This window comes from Scyliorhinus canicula, chromosome 9 (assembly GCF_902713615.1).
Source record: "Scyliorhinus canicula chromosome 9, sScyCan1.1, whole genome shotgun sequence".
NCBI classification, from domain to species: Eukaryota; Metazoa; Chordata; class Chondrichthyes; order Carcharhiniformes; family Scyliorhinidae; genus Scyliorhinus; species Scyliorhinus canicula.
Window position 1 is genome coordinate 136,460,271 of NC_052154.1, and position 22,245 is coordinate 136,482,515.

The window sequence follows — 22,245 nt, forward strand, 5'->3', positions numbered from 1 at the left end:
CTCACTCCAATTCTCTACCCCTCTCGATTTATTCCGTTTATTGTGTATTCCCTATTACTCTTTAACCTCCCTAAATGCATTACCTCACACTTATCAGAGCAGAACTCCATGCACCACTTTCCTGCACAGTCCACCAACCCATTTATATAATTTTGGAGCTTACACTATCTTCTACACTCTCCACTACACAACCAATTTTTGTGTCGTCTGAAAATTTCCCAATCATGCCCCCCACGTTGAAGCCCAAATTGTTAATATATAAACTACCAGCAGGAGTCCCAGGGCTATTGAGCTGCCAATTTTCCCCCTCCTTTAGCCAGGACTCCATTAAAACAATAACACCCTGCTGCCATGTGTCTATCTCTGCCCTTAGTTCATCTGCCTTATTTCTAATACTCCTTGCATTGAAAAATAAACAAATCACCCCATCAATTTCTTTGCTGGACTCTTTTAAACTCTCATTTTCTTTTGTTTTTCCGAATTGCTGATTACGCCACTACCTAATGTTCTACATCCTGGGCTGGATTCTCCGACCCCCCCCCCGCCTGGTTGGAGAATCGCTGGGGGGGGGGGGGGGGGGGGGGGGGGCGGCGTGAGGGGCACCGGATGTTCAGCGGGGGCGGGAATCGTGCCGCACCAGTTGGCGGGCCCCCCCCCCAACGGCAATTCTCCAGCCCGCGATGAGCCGAAGTCCCGCTGCTGTAATGCGTCTCCCGCCGGTGTGAATTAAACCACCTCCCTTACCGGCGGGAATGGCAGCGCGGAGCGATCTGGCCCGGGGGGTGCCCCCAAGGTGGCCTGGCCCGCGATCAGCGCCCACTGATCCGCGGGTGGGCGTGTGCCGTGGGGCACTCTTTTCCTTCCGCGTTGGCCATAGCCTCCGCGATGCGCGGACGTCCGCCGGCTGGCGTGGCGCCAAAGGCCTTCCACGCCAGCCGGCGATACGGGAACCACTCAGGTGCGGGCCTAGCCCCTCAAGGTGAGAGCTTGGCCCCTAAAGGTGCGGAGAAATCCTCACCTTCGGGGCGGCCCACGCTGGAGTGGTTCACACCACTCTATCCCGCCAGGACCCCCGTCCCGCCGGGCAGGGGAGAATCCAGCCCCCTGTTTCCTGATCTAAATCTGACCCATCTAAGCCTACCCTTGGGTTCCCATCCCCTGCCCTACTAGTTTAAAACCTCCCCAACAGATCTAGCGAAAGCACTCGCAAGTATATTGGTCCCAACTCTGCACAGAACCCATTTGGCTTATACAGGTCCCACCTTCCCCAGAACCAGTCCCATTGCCTCAAGAATCTAAATCTAGGACACCAATCTAGTGCACCTTAGTGTGCCATTTCTCCAGCCATGCACTCATTTGATTTATCCTCTTATTCCTATTCTCGCTAGCACCTAGCACTGGGAGTAATCCTGAGTTACTACATTTGAATGCCTGCATTTTAATTTATGTCCCAACTTCCTATATTCAGCTTACATAGTACTATTGTTAGTGGAGGAAAGGAGGGACATCAGGAAACAAAGAGGTAAAAAAAAACAAATTCAGCCAAAGTGCCAAATAAATCAGTGTATTATCTCTAGCTGCCATGTTACAACATTATTAAAATGCAACAATTAACTTAAAGTCATATAAATGTGCATTTTTTTCCTTGGTCTTCTACACTTAACAGAAGTCATACAATGAATGTTACAGCATTTGTACTATGTTGTTAAAGTTCTCAGATTTAAATGCATTTGACCAGACTTTTTAGGTACCTTATACATCAATATCACAAGCTAGCTAATTATTACTTTATAGAATCCCTGCAGTGTAGAAGGACACCATTCGGCCCATCAAGTCTGCAACGGCCCTTGGAAAGAGCACCATTTTTCCATGTTCCCACCCTATCCCTATTACACAGTAACCCCACTTAACGTTTTGGACACCAAGGGGCAATTTAGCATAGCTAATCCACCTAGCCTGCACATCTTTGGACTATGGGAGAAAACATGAGCACCCGAAAGAAACCCACGCAGATACAGCGAAAAGTGCAAATACCACACAGAAAGTTACCCAAAACCAGAATTAAACCTGAGTCCCTGGCTCCGTGAGGTAGTAGTGTTAACCACTTATCAACCAGCGGCTGGTAAATGTCCACCAGCTACTCTGACTAAGACGATCTCTCATGGAACATAATTTAGTTGCTACAGATTAGATGCACTTTTACCAAATGAATACTCAAACACACTAAAAATTGGCCATGACAAGTAGTTCTTCATGACATTGGGTGCAGTTTTCAGTAAAATCGGAATCATGCAACACTAAGGTTAATTGATGGTCTCTCTGAAGTCTGAAGGAAGATTGATGTTGCACCGAGCCACAATGTGATCTATAATGTCAATTGCACAACCAAATACAGAAAGAAAGCAACCGAAGTAGCACAGACTGCTGTAAAAGATTGGTTAATCAAGGCCATAAATAATATTAGTCAACAACAATACTGTCAATCAAGAATTGTTACGATCCCACCTGACGTTACTACTGGACAGTCAGGTCCCGGAGTGGACCCTGGCTCAAAAGATCGTAACTTGTATATTTTGTTTAGAGACATGGATTAATAGAGTCACAGGATTGCCAACGAAATTTTAACAAAATAATAAAACATTCATTAAACAAGATTAACTATAGCACACTGCTCCTGCACCCAACTATATCTTCACAGATATATATATCCCGCCGAACACACATCACACTGCAAGACAACTGTAGTGTCTCTTGAGCATTGTTAGGGAGGATAAAACAAGATTTGTGAAGGGTAGGAGGTTGTCCTCTAATGTGGTTCTGTCCCTGCCTTGGAGGGTGGTGTGGGAGGGGGGGTGGTTCTGTCCCTGCCTTGGAGGGTGGTGTGGGAGGGGGGGGGGGGGCGGTGGTTCTGTCCCTTTCTTGGAGGGTGGTGTGGGAGGGGGGGGGGGGGCAGTGGTTCTGTCCCTGCCATGGAGGGTGGTGTGGGAGGGGGTGGGTGGTTCTGTCCCTGCCTTGGGGGAGGGGGGGGGGGGGGGTTGTGTCGTACATATGGGTGCAGCTAGTGTGGGATTGGGCTCAGCTTTGGAAATTAAACTTTACGGGCGCGATTCTCCGCCCCCCACAACGGGTCAGAGAATAGTGGGAGGGCCTTCCCGACATTTTTACCGACCTCCCGCTGTTCTCCCCCCCCACGGCCGCCCCACGACATGAATCGCTGCTCGCCGCTTTTTTACGGCGAACAGCGATTCTCCCCTATCCGATGGGCCGAGTTCCCAGGCCTTTCCGGCCGTTTTCACGAATTTAAACACACCTGCTCTCACCATTCGTGAAAACAGCCGCAAAGTGCCGTTCTGCACAACCATGGCACCGATTGGCACGGCCGCACCATGGCCGTGCCAAGGGTGGCATGGGCCCGCGATCGGTGCCCACCGATTGCGGGCAGCGGGTCCGATACCTGCGCACTCGTTGTCCCTCCGCCGCCACGCAGGATCAGTCCGTGGGGCGGCTGAGGGGCATGACGGACCGTGCATGCGCGGGTTTGACGCATATACGCGATGACATCATCCGCGCATGCGCGGGTTGGACCCGTCCAATCCGCGCATGCGCGGCTGACGTCATCGTGCGCGTCAGCCGCCGTGAGTCTTGGCGGCCGGGCTTAGCGAACATTCGCTAAGTCCGTGATGCCGTTCTTCACGGGGCCGCGATGCTAGCCCCGACCGGGGGGGTGAATCGGGTCCCGGGAGGGGGCACGGAGGCTGCCGTGAAACACGGCCGGTTTCACGGCAGCCTTTACGGCTCTCCGCATTTGCGGAGAATCGCGCCCTACAAGTCTGGTGGGTAGAGTTAAGGCTGACCGACAGAGGCGGGATAGCATCCCTCTGTCCTTGGCAGGCAGAGCGCAATCTGTGAAGGTGAACATTTTGCCACGGTTTCTGTTCCTATTCTAATGCTTGCCGTGTTTTTTTATGCGGGTAGAGAGAGACTGATTTTGCCCTTTATTTGTGCGGGTAAGGTTGAAAAGATTCAAAGTACGGTTTTGCAGAGGGATCGGCAATCAAGGGGCTTCGCATTGCCAAACCTGATCTTTTATTATTGGGTGGCAAGGGGCAGCACAGTGGCGCGGTGGGTTAGCCCTGCTGCCTCACGGCACCAAATTCCCAGGTTCGACCCCGGCTCTGGGTCACTGTCCGTGTGGAGTTTGCACATTCCCCCCCCGTGTTTGCGTGGGTTTTGCCCCCACAACCCAAAAATGTGTAAGCTAGGTGGATTGGCAATGCTAAATTGCCCCTTAATTGGAAGAAATGAATTGGGTACTCTAAATTAAAAAAAAAAAAATTATTGGGTGGCAAATGCACCACAGGTTTTGGGCTGATTTGGGAACCAGGAGGCAGTTTGGGTAAGGAAGGAATCGGATTCATGTAGGAGGTTGGGGCTGCGGACGCTGGTGAACGGCCCGCTTCCGTTCTCTCCAGGTACCTTTTCACGTAACCCAGTCGTGGTCACGACATTGCTGGCAACGATCTGTGATAACCACAGGTTTGAGCCGGCAAGATAGGATGTCAGGTTTCGAGACTGTGTGGAGAAGGGAATGGAAGGTTTGGGGGATTTGTTTCAGGAGGGGTGGTTTGTGTGTCCTGAGGAGTTATCAGAGATGTTTGGGATTTCAGTCGGAGATCTTTAGATATCTGCAGGTGAGGGACTCAGTGAGGAAGGTCTTCCCGTCGTTTCCAGGAGTGCCACCAGTCTCATTGGTGGAGAGGGTTCAGTCGCTCGCGGGGATGGAGGAGGGGGGCACCTCGGTTACAGGAGGATAATGTTGGAGGATACATCATCCCTGGTGGAGATCAAGGCCAAATGGTAGGACGAGTTGGGGATGGAATTAGATGAGAGTGCGTGGTGTGAGGCCTTGCGCAGGGGAGCGTTTCTTTGTCGTGTGCAAGACTGGGGCTGATAGAGTTGAGGGTGGTGCATCGGGCACACTTAACTATGGCTAGGATGAGTCGGTTGTTTGAGGGGGGTGGAAGATAAGTATGAGCATTGTGGGAGGGGTCTGGCAAATCATGTGCATACATTCTGGGTATGTCCTTAGTTGGTGAGATTTTGGGTTTCCTTCTTCAGCACGTTGGCAATTCTATAGATGGAACTGGGGCCCTGTCCCCTGGTGGCCACATTTGTGGGTCAGACCTGCCAGAGCTGCAGACGGGTGCGAGGGTGGATGGCTTAGCCTTCACTTGCTCACAGATTGCTCACAGGCAGGTGGGTGCTGTTGGAATGGATGCCTGGGGATTTTGTGGAGATTTTGCATCTTGAGAAAATTAAGTATACATTAAAGGGTGCAATTGAGGGGTTTTATAAAAGATGCCATCCTTTTGTTCTGTATTTTAAAGAACTAGTCACCGTCAGCTATTGGGGGTTGCTGTTTTGTTTGAGGACATTATTTATTTTATTTTATTGTTCTGTATTCATTAACAAATGTTCAATAATTTATTTTATAAAAGTGGTTTACAATTTAAATATATTTTTTTTAAATTAAGAGTACCCAATTAATTTTTTCCCATTAAGGGGCAATTTAGCATGGCCAATCCACCTATCCTGCACATCTTTGGTTGTGGGGGCGAAATGCACGCAGACACGGGGAGAATGTGCAAACTCCACACGGACAGTGAACCAGGGCTGGGATCGAACCTGGGACCTTGGCGGCGTGAGGCAGCGGGGCTAACCCACTGTGCCACCGTGCTGCCCAACAAATTAAATATTAAAATAACCATTTCACACACAATGAAACAAATGTAGATCCTACTCTGCAACAGTGGGTTCTCGTGGCCTTTGCTCTCTGGAAATACCCAGTTGTCAATGTAAAAGTATCAGGGAAAAGGAGCAAAAACCAAGATCTCGGTCCATGGCTCCATACTGTCCAAGCATTTTTTGCACACTTCTGTTAAGCCAAGGTTTTTCCTTGTTGGTGATGAAGTCCAGTTAATATGAACTGTGCATTAAAAACCCACCAGAGGTGTGGCATATTGACCCCAAGGTGTGTGGTAGATTCTAAACAGGGGCTCTGCATAATAGCTACACACTCCAGAATTGTCCATTTCTATTGGGTTCGTCTGGCAACTAATGTGCATTAACAGGCAAACCAGAAGCTCCAACTTGTTTTTCTATCCCTTGCTCACTGGCATTAAATCCTGCAAATATGTGGTTCTATGGAGGACAGGGATATGAAATCTTGGTGATCCTGTTTCCCTTTAGCACCAGCACAGGGCAGGGAAATAAATAATTTAATTTTTGAGCTGCTATCGCTTCTCATTCAGGAGTCACTGCTTTTAACAATGTAGCCTTTCTTCCGTATTGCATTGTAATGTCAGCGCGCTAATTTGTCAAAATCCCAGTTTGGGGGCAAGTGACGACCAACTGAGTCACACTGATAAAGCACATTCAAGAACAATCGCTGTGAAGTTCTTTTTTTAAAGAGACATATTCATTAACCATGCCAGGGTGAATGGTATGAATATAATTACTTTGACTGAAATCAGCCTTATTTGGCCTTGTTGATAATATGGCCCACCTTCATCCTACGAATATTTGAAATAGATCCTGGGCTGGATTCTCCGTCCCGTCGCTCCAGAATTCTGGCTCAGCACGTCGGCGGGGTGTTCCATTTCACCGGCCGGTCAATAGGGTTTCCCAATGTGGGGCAGCCCCACGCCGTCGGGAAACCCCCGGACTGCTGCTAAAATGGAACTTCCCGACGGCAGAGAATTGAGCCCCCTGTTTTTTTTCAGGATTTTAAAAACATTATTACACAGCCATAGCCTCCCATTGTCTTCCATGGTCATCATTAGTGAATAATCAGGAGTACAGACACATCTCCTGCCAAAGTTTATCACAACCAGAAATGAGGAAAGTATTTTTATTGATCGGCGCTACAGCTTGTATTTTGAATGGTCTGAAATATGACAGTGTTGAGGGAAAGTATTCTCTAGCAGTACATTGTGAGGTTACAGAGGAGAAAGTTGTCAGTGTACAATGTGGTAAGCCACTGTTGCACCTCCATTAGAGGATGTATGGTAGGATCTGTACTACAGGTACATTGGTAGTCCCTGCCTGCTGGCTCCACCCAGTAAGAGGAGTATAAATGTGTGTGTCTTCCATGCAGCAGCCATTTCGCCAGCTGCTGTGGGAGGCCACACATCTTAGAGCAGCAAAGCCTCATTGTACCCAACTGAAGTCTTTGTGCAATTGATCGTGCATCATACAGTATGTTTTTGTACTCACTAGGCCATTGGAACATCACAGCCAGTTTAACTCACCAGTTTGCGCTGACACCATTTGCAGATCCCACACATGGCGACCATTGCAACAAGACAAATTACCACAGCTGCCGAAACCAGAGCCACATCCAGGGCGAATGAATCTGCAGGAAAATAAGGAGCATGGACAAATTAGTGCCAAAGTCAGGAAACATGTCCTGAATCCATGTAACAGCTATGTGCAAGAAATCCATTATGCACCACTGTTGACAGATACAGACAAAATTCAAGATTTCCTTTAAGTTAATTTCTACTCACGAGAACACAACCAATTATACAATATAATGTGCATCTCCTTATTTTGCACATTTGGCTCTCAGGTTAATTACTAATTTGATGATATTTTTAAATTAAAATATATTACACTATTAATTATTTTCTGCTATCCTTTTAATTTGTATTCACTTCTGACAATATTTTACAGCTAATGCAGCATTTAGCAATGAAAAATGCCTTGTGCACTTGATCTTTCACACGGAATGATTATAGGACAAGGCAGGCTGTAGCTCGTCAAGTACACAAATACACTTATGGTATTATCCTTCATTTGGATTGAAACTCGTTAGTGTCAGTTTAGAAATGTAGCCCATTTTAGAATCAATATAAAACAGAAAAATCACAAATGTTGGAAATTAAAAATTTTAAATTGTGTAATGGATGAAGTGTCTGTCCGTTCAAGTTCACCTTAAAGCTGTAATGGGAACAAAATGGAGTTGGTATTCTGGAGGCAGATTACAAAATAGTCCAAGGGCACTTTTTGTTCAGATTCTATCAAATCATTCATTTGTTCCTTATTCTTTCATGAGATGGGAGCGTTGCTTGAACTGCGTACCTTGCTAGGCTATTTCAGAGGGCATTTAAGAGGCCCGAGATTAGGATATAGGTTAAAGAGCATGGGTAGGAATCTCGGGCATACTTCCAGTACAGGGATTCTAAGGTGACTAAAAGCACGATTCTCCCAAAAAAGTGTCATTTAGGGAGAGGTTGGCAGGGTGTTTCCAGTCACTCCAAAAACTTCTTTATCCCGACTCATTATCCGGCAGCTCCAACTTATATACTTTCCTATAAAAGTCCTCAAATACCCTGTTCACCTTCTCCGGAACCACTACCACCCCTCCTTAATCTGCACAATTTCCCTCACCGCTACATTCCGAATGAGCTGGCCCGCCAGTAATCAACAGGCCTTCTCACCATATTCATATACAACTCCCCATGCTCATCTCTACTGCCGAACCGCCCTGCCTCTGAAAAAACTCAGTTAAAAATGATTAAAAGTCCAAATTCAGTCCAATCCCAGGCCTTCTGCCTTAACAAACGCCTCCGCCTCCACTGCAATCTTGAAATAATAGTCTCTGCCGTTGTACATGTCCCTCAGTTTCACCGTTGTATATGACCCTCAGCTTCGCCAGGTAGGCCCTACCAAACCACACGTTGCGCTTATACAATGTCACCTTAGCCCATCCGAAGGCAGCTCGCCTCCTTGCCAGCCCTGTCAAGTCTTGATATATACATATACCCTTGCCTTCCTACTCCACCTTGTGCCTCTGCTTCAAGCACCTCAACACGCTCTCCTTCACCTGAAAATTATGGAAGCAGACGATCACTGCTCATTCATTCTCGGTTTCGGCCGGAGAGACCGATGGGCCCTGTCCAACTCTGACTGGGAGAGGTACTCCTCACCACGCTCGCTGACGGACGTTCACTCGTTGCCTTCTTCCTTGGATTCTACTTACCAGATTTTGACATTCTATAAATGCTCTAAACCTTCCCACAGCTCCTCACTAACAAATCTTCATTAAAAGCTGGACTATAAAGGCCATTAAAGCCAGCTCTGGCAGGAGCCAGCAAACATGACACCTTCACCTAAATGCTGCAACCGGAAGTCTTCGTTGCCCTGCCAATTAGACAAATTATTTTTGGGTTACTCTACGAGCCAAGGGCTGGTAAGGATGGAACCCATGTTCAAAATATTACGACCCCTATTGATGTAATAACTGGATGGGAAGATCCTACAATGGAACCCTGGCTCAAAAGATTGTAACTTTTACTTTTTTTTTATAAAACGTGGAAGAACAGTCACAGGTCCAATAATAATAATTATTTTTTTAATTTAGTGTACCCAATTCATTTTTTTCCAATTAAGGGGCAAGTTAGCGTGTTCAATCCACCTACCTTGCACATCTTTAGGTTGTGGGGGTGGAACCCATGCAAACAAGGGGAGAATGTGCAAACTCCACACGGACAGTGACCCACAGCCCGGATCGAACCTGGGACCTCGGCACTGTGAGGCAGCAGGGCTAACCCACTGCACCACCGTACTGCCTGTCCAATTAATTTTAACAAGAAAAAAAAACATGTACTAAACATGAAAAAACTGAATAATGATACAGTACACCTTTACTCCACCCTTACCTTAAAATTAGACACAGGCTTTAGGATTGACACAGATTACAAAGTCCAATGGTCTCATTAACCCAAAGCCCCTTTTAAGCACACATGGTAACTGTGGGCAAATACACTCTCCACTCTGAACCCCAAATGAATGTTTATGGATGTTTCCTTAGAATCTCTCCAGATGATTGTCATGTGAGAGTTTCCAAACTCCACTACCAAAAACAAGCTTTCAAATCTTCTCCCATAATCTTCTCTCCCTTAGCAGTTTGCATTCAGAATTCTAGGCCAGGTTTTCCAAATGACACCTTTAAAGAAAACTTCCAGTCCATTTTTAACAGTGAATCCAGTCCAGAATTTACACCACCCTCTTTAGGATGCCTTCATCTTGGCTGCTGTGCAAACTGCTCACAATTGCTTTCATTCTTAATTCCCAGACTGCATTAAAATTAAAATTCCCAGACTGTTGTTAAGATGTTTGATTTGCATTTGAAGGCTGCTGTCCCACTTTAAATCCGTGTACTGCAATTGTCTCTTTAACTCATAACACTTTGTTCATTCAAAGAACAAAGAACAAAGAAAGGTTCAGCACAGGATAAGGCCCTTCGGCCCTCCAAGCTTGCGGCGACCACCTTAAACCTATGCCCCCTAGTAATTGACCCCTCTACCCTGGGAAAAAGTCTCTGATTATCCACTCTGTCTATGCCCCTCATAATTTTGTAGACCTCTATCAGGTCGCCTCTCCTTTGTTCTAGTGAGAACAAACTAAGTCTTCCCTGATTTCTTCTGAACAATACCTTGGTCTCTGTTCTTATAAAACCAGTCACCTTAAACATTCTTTATCCCAATTTCCTGGTTATCTGAACTGTTACTTGCACTTTAGGAATATTGCCTCTTTGCAGCTGCCATCCTGTCTAGTTATTCTTCTGTTGGAGTTGAGAGATGTTCAATCCGAGTCTCCAACTGCAACAAATTCAGCTAAACCAAAATATAGCTTTTTTTTATCCTCACAAGAGCCTTGATTTGCTGAGGAACCCCGGCTAGTTCTATTTATTCTATACACCATAGCCCTCTCCAAACGCAATAGCAACAGTTGGAACTTCACAAACTCCCACACATACAAATATCTTTGACCAGCACAAATCTAACTCTAGGTTTTACCATGTGCGCACACGGGCACCACCCAGCACCTAACAGCCCCCCCACCCCACCGCACCCCCACCCCACCACCGCACTTCTGCACCGCGCACACCCTACCACTTTCACATCACCTTGCGACTGCGGCACTACGGATTGCATTACATTGACGATTGTGTAAGTGGGTGTGGTGGTATGAATAGGATCACTGCCATTGGTGCAGAGCACTGGTTTCCCATTGGCTCTGGCTGGTCATGTGCCTCTCGGCTGATTGGCTGGGACTAGTCATGTGACTGCTCACCAATTGGTAGAGAGGCAAGTAGACCCCGCCTCCGAGGCGGGGTATAAGTACCCAGAGTTCCAGGTGGTCGGCCTTTCACTGTAGTCGACCACCGGGCTAACATCTAGCTGATTAAAGCCTATGTTTGGACCTTCATCGTGTCTCGCGTCCAATTGATGGTCCATCAGCGGGTGTGATCAGTGCCATGTTGAATGATGACAGCCCGCTCCGTGATGAGCTGTGAGCTCAGAATTGTCAGACACTGTCTGACTCATGGCAATAGCTGAACCTTGCACTTCGGTGGCCACTGTATGCGTCATGGCATCGGTGTGGTTTGGCGGGGAGGGGGGGCCGAGGGAACACACACCCGGCATCACTGTTGCACCGAACATAAACCCCAGCGTCACTCGGTCACCCTCACGAGCCCTCTGGCACCGGATATAGCACAGAGTCTTCAAAATTCAGTGTAACAGTGACTTTAATCATTACATTCACAGGACAGGTGGTCTAGCCCTACAACTAAGCTATGCCCTGCACCCGTGCCAACTTACTAAGTGTCTAACTTCTTTGCCTTACGGGCCCTACCACTACGCCTTGGTGTATCCCCAGGTAGTACAGCAGGAGTGGAGACGGACTGCTGATAATCCAGCCCTGCAACATGGCTCCCCATCGGCACGCATTTCCTGGGGCAACCCGGCTTCGATGGGCCAGGGTGCTCGGTGGTCGTGCTGGATGGCTTGGGGCCACCCTGTCCTGCCCACTGCCCACCAGATGCACCAGGGACGGTACGGGGGGAGGCAGAGTGGTCAGGGACCTCCCTTGCTGGAGTTACTGGCCCCAGAACCTCCTCCTCCCTTGGGGAGCCCGGTGGCCCCCGGGCCTCACAGTGGGACGGAGGTGTGATCGGAGACAATCACCGGCGCACCACCAACAGCTGGTGCTGCCAGTCCTGGAGGCCTGCAGCGGTATCGACCAGGGTCTGAGCGTTCGCAGCGACGGAGCCTAGGGAGTGCGACATCCTTGTCAGGGACTGTGCAACCTGTACCTGCGAGTGCGCGACGCCATCCAGCTGATGCTCTCAGCGATGGACTGTTGGGACTGGGTCATGGCCTGCTGGGACTGGGCCATGGCCTGCTGGGACTGGGCCATGGCCTGCTGGGACTGGGCCAGACCCCAGAGCGCGGCGGCAATGTCCTGTTGGCTCTGTGAGATGGCTGCCTGTGAGAGGGCAGCCCTCTCCTGGGCCACGGATGACGCGTGCACATGAAGCCCAACGCCTTGCAGAACCTGACCAATGGCCAAAACCGTTTCCCCCATTGCCTCCCCCGCGGACACCACCTGTGTGGTGTCGGCCTGGGTGGCTGCGATGAGCGGCACCAATCCCTGTTCCTGGACGTGGATGGACTCCTCCAACTGCGTCTGCAGATGCTGGAAGACAGACGTCATCCCATGTTCAGTCCCTGGGTCTCCATATGCACGGGTCTCTTGGTGGGTTCAGTAATTCCAGGAACCCGGGAACCGTCTGGGCAACAGCTGGGTGCAGGGCCTGGGCTGCCCTCTGACCGTCCAGCCCCTCGGCTGCTCCTACCTCCACCTGCCGTACCGGCTGGGCTGTGTGATGTGCACCAGTCCGTGACCCGGGAGCCTCATCACTTATGTGCATAACAAAGGTGAGTGTATCTGGGATGGTGGATGCCGCAAACTCGAGGTCCTCATCTGTCCACAGGTCTGGTGTGCCCTGGGTCGACTCTTGGGCCGAAGCAAGGCGCCCGCGGCCCATGTCATGTTCCGTGTCAGGTGTGTCCGTTGACTGTCTGGCCGTCCTCTGTGCATCACTGTATGCATTCCCCGTCGCCCGGGGGGGGGGGGGGGTCTCTGACGGGGGGGAGTGAGTCTCTCTGACGGAGGGGGGGGGACAGTCAGTCTCTCTGACGGGGGTGGGGACGGTGAGACTCTCTGATGGGAGGGGGCGGACAGTCAGTCTCTCTGACGGGGGTGGGGGGTGGGGACAGTGAGTCTCGCTGACGGGGGGGGGGACAGTCAGTCTCTCTGACGGGGGGGAAGACAGTCAGTCTCTCTGATGGGGGGACAGCGAGTCTCTCTGACGGGGGGGGGGGGGGTATAGTCAGTCGCTCTTTTTTTAAATATAATTTTTATTGGAATTTTTTACAGAAAATATAAAACATAACGACAAACAATGAAATGCAATAAAATTAGCCATAATAACTGTAACACCCCCAGACCGTATCGACGCATGTATCACATCCCCCCACCCCCCCCCCAACCCCAATGAACAACAAAAGAACTTAAAATAAATTTAAATTAAATAAACAAACATAGTCATCGTCCGCCCCCTCTCTCACCTTTTCCCTCCCCCACCTTTTCCCTCCCCCACCTTTTCCCTCACCCTTCCCCCCCCTCCCCCCGGGTTGCTGCTGCTACTGTCCCCGTACCCTATCGTTGAGCCAGAAAGTCGAGAAAAGGTTGCCACCGCCTAAAGAACCCTTGTACCGACCCTCTCAGGGCGAATTTGACCTTTTCTAGCTTAATGAAACCCGCCATGTCATTGATCCAGGTCTCCATGCTTGGGGGCCTCGCATCCTTCCATTGTAGCAAGATCCTCCGCCGGGCTACTAGGGACGCAAAGGCCAGCACACCGGCCTCTTTCGCCTCCTGCACTCCCGGCTCCACCCCAACCCCAAAATTCGCGAGTCCCCATCCAGGCTTGACCCTGGATCCCACCACCCTCGACACCGTCCTCGCCACCCCCTTCCAGAACTCCTCCAGTGCCGGGCATGCCCAGAACATATGGGGACAGTCAGTCTCTCTGATGGGGGGTGGGGACAGTGAGTCTCTCTGACGGGGGGGGACAGTGAGTCTCTCTGACGGGGGGGGGACAGTGAGTCTCTCTGACGGGGGGGGGGACAGTGAGTCTCTCTGACGGGGGGGGGGACAGTGAGTCTCTCTGACGGGGGGGGGGACAGTGAGTCTCTCTGACGGGGGGGGGGACAGTGAGTCTCTCTGACGGGGGGGGGGACAGTGAGTCTCTCTGACGGGGGGGGGACAGTGAGTCTCTCTGACGGGGGGGGGACGGTCAGTCTCTCTGACGGGGGGGGACAGTGAGTCTCTCTGACGGGGGGGGGGGCAGTGAGTCTCTCTGACGGGGGGGGGACAGTGAGTCTCTCTGACGGGGGGGGAGACAGTGAGTTTCTCTGACGGGGGGGGGGGACAGTGAGTCTCTCTGATGGGGGGGGGGACAGTGAGTCTCTCTGACGGGGGGGGGACAGTGAGTCTCTCTGAAGGGGGGGACAGTGAGTCTCTCTGACGGGGGGGGGACGGTGAGTCTCTCTGACGGGGGGGGACAGTGAGTCTCTCTGACGGGGGGGACAGTGAGTCTCTCTGACGGGGGGGGACGGTGAGTCTCTCTGACGGGGGGGGGACAGTGAGTCTCTCTGACGGGGGGGACAGTCAGTCTCTCTGACGGGGGGGACAGTCAGTCTCTCTGACGGGGGGACAGTCAGTCTCTCTGACGGGGGGGGGGGACAGTCAGTCTCTCTGACGGGGGGGACAGTCAGTCTCTCTGACGGGGGGGACAGTCAGTCTCTCTGACGGGGGGGACAGTCAGTCTCTCTGACGGGGGGGACAGTCAGTCTCTCTGACGGGGGGGACAGTCAGTCTCTCTGACGGGGGGGACAGTCAGTCTCTCTGACGGGGGGGGGGACAGTCAGTCTCTCTGACGGGGGGGGGACAGTCAGTCTCTCTGACGGGGGGGACAGTCAGTCTCTCTGACGGGGGGGGACAGTCAGTCTCTCTGACGGGGGGGACAGTGAGTCTCTCTGACGGGGGGGGGACAGTGAGTCTCTCTGACGGGGGGGGGACAGTGAGTCTCTCTGACGGGGGGGGGGGGGGGGGACAGTGAGTCTCGCTGACGGGGGGGGACAGTGAGTCTCTCTGACTGGGGGGGGTGGGGACAGTGAGTCTCTCTGACTGGGGGGGTGGGGACAGTGAGTCTCGCTGACGGGGGGGTGGGGACAGTGAGTCTCTCTGACGGGGGGGGGTGGGGACAGTGAGTCTCGCTGACGGGGGGGGGACAGTGAGTCTCGCTGATGGGGGGGGGACAGTGAGTCTCTCTGACGGGGGGGGACAGTGAGTCTCTCTGACGGGGGGGGGGTGGGGACAGTGAGTCTCTCTGACGGGGGGGGGCGGTCAGTCTCTCTGACGGGGGGGGCGGTCAGTCTCTCTGACGGGGGGGGTGGGGACAGTGAGTCTCTCTGACGGGGGGGGACAGTCAGTCTCTCTGACGGGGGGGTGGGGACAGTCAGTCTCGTTGACGGGGGGGGACAGTCAGTCTCTCTGACGGGGGGGACAGTGAGTCTCTCTGACGGGGGGGGACAGTGAGTCTCTCTGACGGGGGGGGGGACAGTGAGTCTCTCTGACGGGGGGGGGTGGGGACAGTGAGTCTCGCTGACGGGGGGGGACAGTGAGTCTCTCTGACTGGGGGGGTGGGGACAGTGAGTCTCTCTGACTGGGGGGGTGGGGACAGTGAGTCTCGCTGACGGGGGGGTGGGGACAGTGAGTCTCTCTGACGGGGGGGGGTGGGGACAGTGAGTCTCGCTGACGGGGGCGGGACAGTGAGTCTCGCTGACGGGGGGGGGACAGTGAGTCTCTCTGACGGGGGGGGGGCAGTGAGGCTCTCTGACGGGGGGGGGTGGGGACAGTGAGTCTCTCTGACGGGGGGGGGGCGGTCAGTCTCTCTGACGGGGGGGGTGGGGACAGTGAGTCTCTCTGACGGGGGGGGACAGTCAGTCTCTCTGACGGGGGGGTGGGGACAGTCAGTCTCGTTGACGGGGGGGGACAGTGAATCTCTCTGACGGGGGGGGGGGCAGTGAGTCTCTCTGACGGGGGGGGGGGACAGTGAGTCTCTCTGACGGGGGGGGACAGTGAGTCTCTCTGAAGGGGGGGGGCAGTCAGTCTCTCCCTTCCATCAGCCCCTTTACTCCGCCACATTCTAGACAAAGCGAAGGATAGGACGTTTGGCATTATCAAAGTGAGAAGTCACCATAGGTCATCCCCCCCTGGAAATGTAAAAGCCGACGCACTGGCTAAAGCAGGTTCCAGGCGAGGACACTTTTGGACACCCCCAGTTAGCGCACCAGCTAGCGCCCCTGTGAGTGCAGTTCAAGTCTCACAGACGGACATTAAAGATTTAGCCGAGTCACAGAAGCAAGATGAGGATCTCAGGGAGATTTTTAAAGGAAATTTTGTGCCCCAGTATGATAAGTTCCGACACGCTCTGACCACACATGAGGGTGTGATCATCAAGGACCAGCTTTATGTGGTCCCGCAGCAGGACAGAAACCAAATGATTGCCTTGTTCCATGACAGTCACGGACATCAAGGGATCGACCCGACCACGAGGCACCTCAGGCAACTCTGTTGGTGGCCTAACCTAAGGACCGATGTAACCCATTACATTGAGAATTGCCTTATTTGCGCCCAGAATAACCCGGAAAGGTATTCCAAGAAGGCACAGCTTCGGCATACTCGACCAGTTAATGGCCCCTGGACAAACCTCCAGATCGACTTTATAGGACCATTGCCCCCTTGTAGGAATGGCTATAAATACGTGCTGGTTGTAATTGATACCTTTACCAAATGGGTAGAGGCATTCCCCTCACGCACGAATACAGCTAAGACAGCTGCAAAGATCCTGACCCACCACATCTTCACGGGATGGGGTTTACCCAGAAGTATAGATTCGGACCAGGGATCTCACTTCACAGGACGTGTCTTGAGGAACGTCCTGACCATATTCGGCATTAAACAAAATTTTCACATTGCGTATCACCCACAATCCAGCGGGATTGTAGAGCGCATGAATCGGACCCTAAAATCGACCCTTAGGAAAATGGTTCAAGAAAACAATTCTACATGGGATTCAGTACTCCCATTTGCACTCATGTTTATCTGAAACACGGTTTCAACATCAACAGGATTCACCCCACACACACTCATGACCGGACGCCCTATGAAAGGTACAGAATTCCTTTTAGGACTGGACATGACTAGCCCCAAAGTGACGGCCCTCACGCACGAGAAAGCTGTTAAAGACCTAGTTGAGACTGTGAGGTCTGCACAGATCGGAGCCGCAGTTCAACTAGGAAAACGACACAGACAAAGCACAGCCTGCTTTAATAAGAACGTACACCCCACAGAATTCAAGTTGGGCAACAGGTAATGCTATCTGTGTATAACCCCAGCAGTTTTTTGGCACCAAAATTTTCAGGCCCGTATTAAATTTCGGACAAAATTAGCCCCTCAGTTTACAGGATAAAATACCCCTATGGAAAGACTGCGTGGTTCCATATTAACCGAATGAAGGCATATGGAACACAGTCGAACCATGCACACCATGTCCTGCTAGACGCAGCAGAACATCTCGCCCCGCCCACTAGAGACACGTTTCCACCATCCCCCTCACAGACCAGTTCATCATCGGACTCGCCCACGACTCCGCCCACTGACTTCAGACCACGCCCCGAAACGCCCACAAGCTGCCACAGCAGAGACAGCGATACTGACACTGACTTTGAGGACAGCCACAGCACTCAACCCTACAGCCCCCACTGTAGCGACTACGACCCCGACTCCAGTAACCCCATGGAGGTCACCTATATTAAATACCCAGACCCACCACCCGACCCCGACTACCCCGACAATGCCCATTCAAGTTTAGACCCCACACTATGGCACAGGGACAATTCATACAGACTTGTCCGTAACGGTGAAAGTGACCCCCGGTCACATAATTCCAAAATTGCATTCCTGATCTACACAAGGGTGTGAGATCCGGGAGAGCAGGACGACACGGTGTCTGACTCCCGATACGGCAACCGCTTTGTGACCCTGTTCACAGAGGCAGAGGAAAAGTGAGGTGTCCAGATGATGTAAAATAGGAGCCGCTTGAGGGAAGCGAGATCCTTTCTGATGGAACCTGCACGTATGTGTTGTTTGTTAGTTTATGTTGTTTGATTGTTGATATATTAAGGGTTTGATTGCAGATCTTTTCAGCTGAAAAGATTGTGACCACCTCACATTATCGCTAAAATATCTGGAGCTCAGCTCAACTTTCACAAGGAGCATCTTGGCTCCTCCCTTGTTTTTAGGTGCCCCTCTATTCGGCGAATAGAGGCTGCAAACCCACGGTTAACACATTCTTGCCCGTTCATTCCAGGTTACTCAGGCAGTGGAGAAACGGCACTGAGGACCCGCCCTGTCTGAGAACCCACTTTGGTCAGCCAAGCTCGGGTACGGCACAGCACGCCTTACCCGGGGATCCCATCCAAATCTTACCAGTAGCGGCCCATACGCAACCCATCCGACCTTTTTGTTCCAAACTTTGTTTCATTTTTCGTTAGGTAGCCCTTCGGCCGCTATCCCACATGCTATTTACATCCAGGAACATTCGGATGGTAAATTTGCAAAGCCTGCGAGACGGCTCGCAGGAGGAACGTTGTTAGGTGTATTTCTGCTCCTAAATTCGCTTTTGAAAAAAAAATGAGGGGAGTCACAGAGTGTGACTTGGCCAGTCATTTAATGGGTCAATTGGAATGAGAGGACAGATACACTAGCAAGTACGGATATTAAACTGTGTATTGACAGATACTGTGCTTGATCCCATAGCTTTCAAAGAGTCGAAAGAGGGTTCACGGCAAGGATCAGCCATACAGGAGGAAGAGGACAAAGAGAACGAAGAGAAGACCATGATGGAAGCCTACCGATTACTGTTAAATGTTGTATTTGTATATGTGGAAGCAAGTCACGTTTCCCCCACAACCCCCGCCGTCAATGTTTCCCTCACACCAACTTCCCCGTGCTCAGCTCTGATCAGCGAAGTTCAGACCTGGTGCACAAAATTTATGACATGGTACTCAATGTCGTACGTGATTGAATCACTGTTGGTGATTGCAATCCTCTGCGTAATTGTACAGACCCTCAGGTTGAGGAAGTGGAAAAGGAGAGCCTCCCGTTCCTGCCCCTCAACCGTTTACGGAGTTCGATCCCCTATTTTTCGGTTTCATCAATCCCCCTTGCCCCTTGATGAATAAAGCAATATGTTAATAAAGACACTAATGTATTATATTGTTCTGAACTCGACTGCCGAGTCAGAAAGTGATATGTAATGTGGTGTGAATGGATAAGGTTTTTAGGCTGTAATAAAATGTTTAAAGTAAGATAAGGATAGTACTTGTGATAGGTAGAGGTTCCCGGTTATTGGTAATGCATGTCCCCTTTGACACAGCGCCAAGTAGAAATGTCAGATAAAATTTTCTTGCCATAGTTAAAGAAAGCGTAGATGCCCAGGAACTTGCTAAGGTCAGGGAACCCAAAGAGGGCACCCAAAGGCACTCGAAGAAACGTACATAGGTGATCCTTCACAATTTCTTGTGAGGATCACAAGGAGGGAATGTAGCCAGCTAAGATGGACACTGGGCTACAAAATGGAGAACTGCTAAGGCTGCAGGGAAAAACAGTCTTAGCAAGGACAAGCAGTTTGCAGGAGACTAATTAGCATTCTGCACGTACAGAAACCAGTTTTTGGCCAGGTGCAGAGTTTCAGCCAAAGGTGTAAATGGCAACAAGATCTACATAGTAATGGTGATCCAGATGCAGACCCCGCACAATAGAAACATTTAAGTATGAATGGATACTTTTGAGTAGACGCCCAGACAGAACGGCACCACAGTATCCAACATAAAGAACCATAGGGACCGCCCTACCCATCGAGGAACGACCCTCAGATTGGGGGGCTTAGAAGATATCGATTGGGAAAGGCCCAATCGATACATGGCAGGTAAAAGGCCCGCCCCACGGGGGCACAGACTTCTAAGACCTATAAAAGTAGACCCCGCACATGGTTCGGTCTGCTTTGGCTCCGGCTCTGACTGCTGCTTTGCTCCGGCTCCGCTTTGCTGATACATCGCATCCTGACTCCAGTTCCATCACCAGCCGTTGAGCCATCAGCCATCGAACTGTAAGTGCCAATACAACGATCGCTACGTGATCCAGACCTTGCTAGATCCTGACAACTTTAAGTACCTGAGAGTTGCAGACCAAGAACGGGATGAAGGCCTTGTCCCCTGACCTTGCCTGTTCAGTATTAGAAGTAAGTTAGTCTCTTTAGCGTATGCATGTGTCTTTATTATATTTGTCATAATAAATATCAATCGTTTGGACTTACTAATCGGTGTACAGATTTATTACTTTGAACCTGACCTTGATATACTTGTGAGGTGTCTAAATACGGCACCTGGCGACTCCTGAGCATAATTACATACACAGAGCCATAGTAGTGTCAAGCACACGGCCTTTAAACGGAGGCGTGTTAATACACTCCAGTAAAACGAGCAACAGGGGACAGTGAGTCTCTCTGACGGGGGGGGGGGGGGGCAGGGAGTCTCTCTGACGGGGGGGGACAGTGAGTCTCTCTGACGGGGGGGGGGACGGTGAGTCTCTCTGACGGGGGGGGGGACAGTGAGTCTCTCTGACGGGGGGGACAGTGAGTCTCGCTGACGGGGGGGGACAGTGAGTCTCTCTGACGGGGGGGGGACAGTGAGTCTCTCTGACGGGGGGGACAGTGAGTCTCTCTGACGGGGGGGACAGTGAGTCTCTCTGACGGGGGGGGACAGTCAGTCTCTCTGACGGGGGGGACAGTGAGTCTCTCTGACGGGGGGGATGTCAGTCTCTCTGACGGGGGGGGGACAGTGAGTCTCTCTGACGGGGGGGGACAGTGAGTCTCTCTGATGGGGGGGGGACAGCGAGTCTCTCTGACGGGGGGGGACAGTGAGTCTCGCTGACGGGGGGGGACAGTCAGTCTCTCTGACGGGGGGGGACGGTGAGTCTCTCTGACGGGGGGGACAGTGAGTCTCTCTGACGGGGGGGGGGACAGTGAGTCTCTCTGACGGGGGGGGACAGTGAGTCTCTCTGAAGGGGGGGACAGCGAGTCTCTCTGACGGGGGGGGGGACAGTGAGTCTCTCTGAAGGGGGGGGACAGTGAGTCTCTCTGACGGGGGGGGACAGTGAGTCTCTCTGACTGGGGGGGGACAGCGAGTCTCTCTGACGGGGGGGGGACGGTGAGTCTCTCTGACGGGGGGGACAGTGAGTCTCTCTGACGGGGGGGGACAGTGAGTCTCTCTGACGGGGGGGGACAGTGAGTCTCTCTGCCGGGGGGGACAGTGAGTCTCTCTGACGGGGGGGGGACAGTGAGTCTCTCTGATGGGGGGGACAGTGAGTCTCTCTGACGGGGGGGGACAGTGAGCCTCTCTGACGGGGGGGGGGACAGTGAGTCTCTCTGACGGGGGGGGGGGACAGTGAGTCTCTCTGACGGGGGGGACAGTGAGTCTCTCTGACGGGGGGGGGACAGCGAGTCTCTCTGACGGGGGGGACAGTGAGTCTCTCTGACGGGGGGGGACAGTCAGTCTCTCTGACGGGGGGGCAGTCAGTCTCTCTGACGGGGGGGACAGTGAGTCTCTCTGACGGGGGGGGGACAGTGAGTCGCTGACGGGGGGGGACAGTGAGTCTCTCTGATGGGGGGGGACAGTGAGTCTCTCTGACGGGGGGGGACAGTGAGTCTCTCTGACGGGGGGGGGGACAGTGAGTCTCTCTGACGGGGGGGGGGGACAGTGAGTCTCTCTGACGGGGGGGGACAGTGTGTCTCTCTGACGGGGGGGGGCAGTCATTCTCTCTGAAGGGGGGGCAATCAGTCTCTCTAACGGGGGGGACAGTGAGTCTCTCTGACGGGGGGGACAGTGAGACTCTCTGACGGGGGGGACAGTGAGTCTCGCTGACGGGGGGACAGTGAGTCTCGCTGACGGGGGGGGGACAGTCAGTCTCTCTGACGGGGGGGACAGTGAGTCTCTCTGACGGGGGGGACAGTCAGTCTCTCTGACGGGGAGGGGACAGTCAGTCTCTCTGACGGGGGGGGGGACAGTGAGTCTCTCTGACGGGGGGGGGGACAGTGAGTCTCTCTGACGGGGGGGACAGTGAGTCTCGCTGACGGGGGGGGGGACAGTGAGTCTCTCTGACGGGGGGGGGGGACAGTGATTCTCTCTGACGGGGGGGGACAGT

At 52.0% G+C, this 22,245-nt stretch overlaps 1 protein-coding gene across 5 annotated transcripts in view; it reads right to left on the bottom strand.

Moving 5' to 3' along the window:
- LOC119971728 (synaptotagmin-7-like) overlaps positions 1-22,245 on the bottom strand; it is an 883,832-nt gene that overhangs the window by 496,005 nt on the left and 365,582 nt on the right. For all 5 annotated transcript variants that reach the window (XM_038807686.1, XM_038807685.1, XM_038807689.1 and 2 more), the window contains exon 2: positions 7,311-7,414. In XM_038807686.1, the coding sequence (XP_038663614.1) occupies positions 7,311-7,414 (104 nt within the window). The remainder of the gene's footprint in view (positions 1-7,310; positions 7,415-22,245) is intronic.